General features: G+C 30.2%; 1 protein-coding gene across 2 annotated transcripts in view; it reads left to right on the plus strand.

Annotated features, from left to right (window-relative positions):
• The first annotated feature begins 945 nt into the window (after positions 1–945).
• The window catches only part of LOC105135940 (uncharacterized), a 30,837-nt gene continuing 27,987 nt past the window's right edge, over positions 946–3,795 (plus strand). Inside the window, exon 1 of one of the 2 annotated variants that reach the window (XM_011041050.1) lies at positions 946–1,539. In XM_011041050.1, coding sequence (XP_011039352.1) covers positions 1,218–1,539 — 322 coding nt within the window. In that variant the 5' untranslated portion in view covers positions 946–1,217. The remainder of the gene's footprint in view (positions 1,540–3,795) is intronic. The other variant, XM_011041051.1, reaches the window with a different exon arrangement.

Below are 3,795 nucleotides of genomic sequence, written 5' to 3' on the forward strand. Positions count from 1 at the left end.
AAAATAAAAATTGTTAAAATTAAACAAAATGCAAAGCAAGAAAAAAAATGGATTAAAAAAAACTTTCGCTTCTAAATTTAAAATTAACTATGAGATTTGTCATTGTTTTTTGCTTTAAATTTTCATTGCTAATTTGTTTCTTTCCTTAACCAATTTTGATAAATTGTTAATGAAATTGGATACAAAAGAAAACAATTGAAAAATAAAGCTTAAGAACAAACAAAATTTAAGTGTTATAAATTGCTATAATAATTTATCTAACTTTTCTTAGTATATTTTATAATTGTTATTTAATTTGCAATTTTAGCTTGTATTATGACTTAAGAATCAATTTGATTGAAAAGAAAAAAAAAAATTGATCGTTGTTGCTATTTTTGATAGTGGATTTGAAATTGCTAACACGATATGTAATTTAATTTATGTTTTATAAATTAATTCTTGTTGTTTTGATTTTGATTTTTAATTTTATTTTTTTATAAAAGTTATTCTATTAAAAAAACATGAGAATAATGAATTAAATTTTAGAAAATAAGAAAGTGGTTTAATATAAATAAATACATAGGTTAATTTTAGTAAAATCCATGTTCTTTAAAGAAAAATAAATAAAAAAAGAACATAGCCTGTCTCGGAAGGAGAAGGGAGATTGACCGTTGTCTCTGCTTTTGACCGGGGGTTTGAAATTAGCAACATCATCGTTGGATCTTCGAGAAAGTCAACTATCATTCAATTTTCGACTTTATCTAGCCCACGGAATTTTATTAGGGGAAAGGCCCGTTCGTAAGTTGCCATTGCCATTAGATTATGACTGATGGCTCACCTGTTTAAGATAGTTTTACTAATAAAATTTTAGAGGCTGACCGACCGATCCTCGAAGGATGCAGCAGATTATGCTAAGCGTTAAAAAACCATGCAGCAAAGGGTAATTAGAAGCTTCTCAGAAAAGCAAAAACCAAATGGAAACTGGGTGCTAACTATATTTCTTACTGATCGTCAACTGTCTGTGTGCCCCTCATTTACGTATAAATGAGCACAAGACCAACTTCTTATTCATCAACATCAAATCAGTTATCTCGAAAGCTTCTCTTTATTTCACAGAGCACAGAACCAACTCCTGATTCATCAAAATATCAAATTAGTTCTCTCTAAAGCTTTCCTTTAATTTACGGTTTTTAACCTTCTGTAGTTCTAGTTTGTGAGTAAATTGCGAGAGACCAGAAATGAGTGTGGAGATTTTGGATGGTGCCACCATTGTCAACTTTCTGGAGGACGAGGAAGCATTCAACGCGCATGTATGTGACCGCTTCGCCTACCTTGATTCAGACCATGATGGCCGGCTTTCCTACGGGGAATTGTTGAAGGAGCTGCAGTGTTTGAGGTTATTGGAAACCCACTTCGGCGTAGATGTGGAAACAGACCCGGATGAGCTTGCTCTCGTCTATGGTTCTCTTTTTGTCCAATTTGATCATGACTTGAATGGGACAGTGGACTTAGAAGAGTTCAAGTCAGAGACCAAGCAAATGATGCTAGCCATGGCCAATGGTATGAATACATGGGCATAAATTTAGCTTAAGGGAATGGAATTGGTAGAACAGAGTTGCATCAGAATGGAAAAAAAAAAAAACTTGCGTGTCATGTTCAGGGAAACAGATAAAAATTAAAGAAATAACTATCCTAATATAAAGTCTAGTTAAATAAAAACTTTGAGTCGAATCTGCAATGCGATTTAACTAGATTTTGCGCTATAAACACTAAATTCCATCATGATTTGTTTAGCATGCGAATGAAACAAACTTGCCCGATCACAACGACAGCTCAAATAGGGATACAAGTAGATGCCCATTATTCAAGTTCTTATTCAAACCTTGTTGAGAATTTATTGAGAATGTGATTCAGAACAATAAAAAAAATAAATTAAAGCAGTAAAGAATGAAGTTTCAAAGAAATTAGTTAAAAATTAAAAGCAAAGAAAAGAAAAAGCCAAGAAAAAAAGAGAATACAAGAAGAAAAGCATGTCATTTTTATTTAATCATAAAACATTATTCCAAAAATTGAAATAGAAACATATAAATAACATAACCCTAAAACATCAAACTGTTGGATTCAACTAATCAATTAAAATTTTCAAACACAAATAAGTCAAATAAATAAAATAAAACAATGAAATAAATCTAAATAGACTCAATCTCCTCACTAAAGAGTGACAAGTTTAGCTATCTTATGTCGTCTGTCATATACTTGTGTAATATGTGTCATAGGTCTGGTGTCCCCTACAATTCTCCTAGTGTAGCTCTGGGCGACCCTCATAACACTCCTAAAGATTTGGATTAATTTATTGCAAAGTATCTCTAGTAATCCAAGTACATTTTGAATCCGGTTAGCCTATCCAAGAATTAAAAACTATTGAACCTCACTATTCCTAGTAAAAAAATCTTGTTCATCCATAATGAAATTAATATTATCTTTTGTGTTGAGGTCAAGGTCAAAGGGGTAGACATTTCAATAGGATCATCAGTAGGGGAGTTAGATGGCATCTCAAAGGGATCATTTGAAATAGGATGTGGTTTATGGTATACAACTAAATCCATAATGTTAAATGTAAAGTTAATGCAAAATTAAGTAGTAAATCAAGAACATAAGCATTTGGACCAACCCTTTTTAGTACTTTGAATGGCCTCTGACACAACCAAAAGATTGATGTCTTCTCCTAAGTGCAGGAGTGTCGAAGTAATAAAGAAACCCGGCAAGACCGGGGTCGAACCACAGAGAGGTTAATTGTAAAAAATATAGATAACAATGATACAACAACAACAACAACAACAACAACAATAACAGTAACAATAACAATAACAATAATAATAATAATAGTAGTAGTAATAGTAATAGTAGTAGTAGTAGTAGTAATAATAATAATAATAATAATATTAATAGTAATAACAATAACAATAACAATAACAATAACAATAACAATAACAAAGAAGAATAAGAAAAAGAAGAAGGAATTGATAAGAACTTTGATATGGAAGATTAACATAAGGATTAAACAATGATAATAATAAATGTCAAGGTTGGAGGATGCACTAATGGTATGTCAAAAAAATATAGTATAAACTCTTATTATTCAATTGAAAACCACACACAAAGGAGATTCCAATCAGATTATAAATTGTTAACATGATTACATTAGTCATCTTATTTGATTAATCTAATACTTGTAAATCTCGTCAGGCATTCATGATTATAACTTATGTTAACAACAAATCAAGTTCCTTTCATAGCTCAGGTGTCGATTATACCATACAGTATGAGCTATAAAAGTGGCAAGCATTTGTTATACCAGGTGTTATACAACATAAATCTAGATTAGTTATTTAACAAGCAAAGTATTAAATAGTGAACAAGATAACAAATACAAAACATATTAATATCAAACATTAAAGTCCATATTAAGTTTACACTATACTTATTCTTATAACATTAGAGTAACCTTTTCACCTTGACATAATAAACTTAACTCAACATAATGAAAGAAAGAAAAATAAATAAAGAAAAATAAATAAAGAAAATAAGAATAAAAATAAGATAAAAGTTAATTAAGTAAAGATAATGAATTAAAAGGCATAAACTTGATATTAATGAAAGCAAAACTTAAGTATTACAAAAATAAAAAGAGAGAAAGCAAGAGCATGATCTTGATCAAGAAACCAAGATGCCTAAATGCATGGAAAATGCCTCCTTTTATAGGCCAAAATTGGGAACTATTGATTTGATGACTAATTGATAAATGGGTGGCCAACT

This window comes from Populus euphratica, unplaced genomic scaffold, assembly GCF_000495115.2.
Source record: "Populus euphratica unplaced genomic scaffold, PopEup_1.0 scaffold155.1, whole genome shotgun sequence".
Lineage (NCBI taxonomy): Eukaryota > Viridiplantae > Streptophyta > Magnoliopsida > Malpighiales > Salicaceae > Populus > Populus euphratica.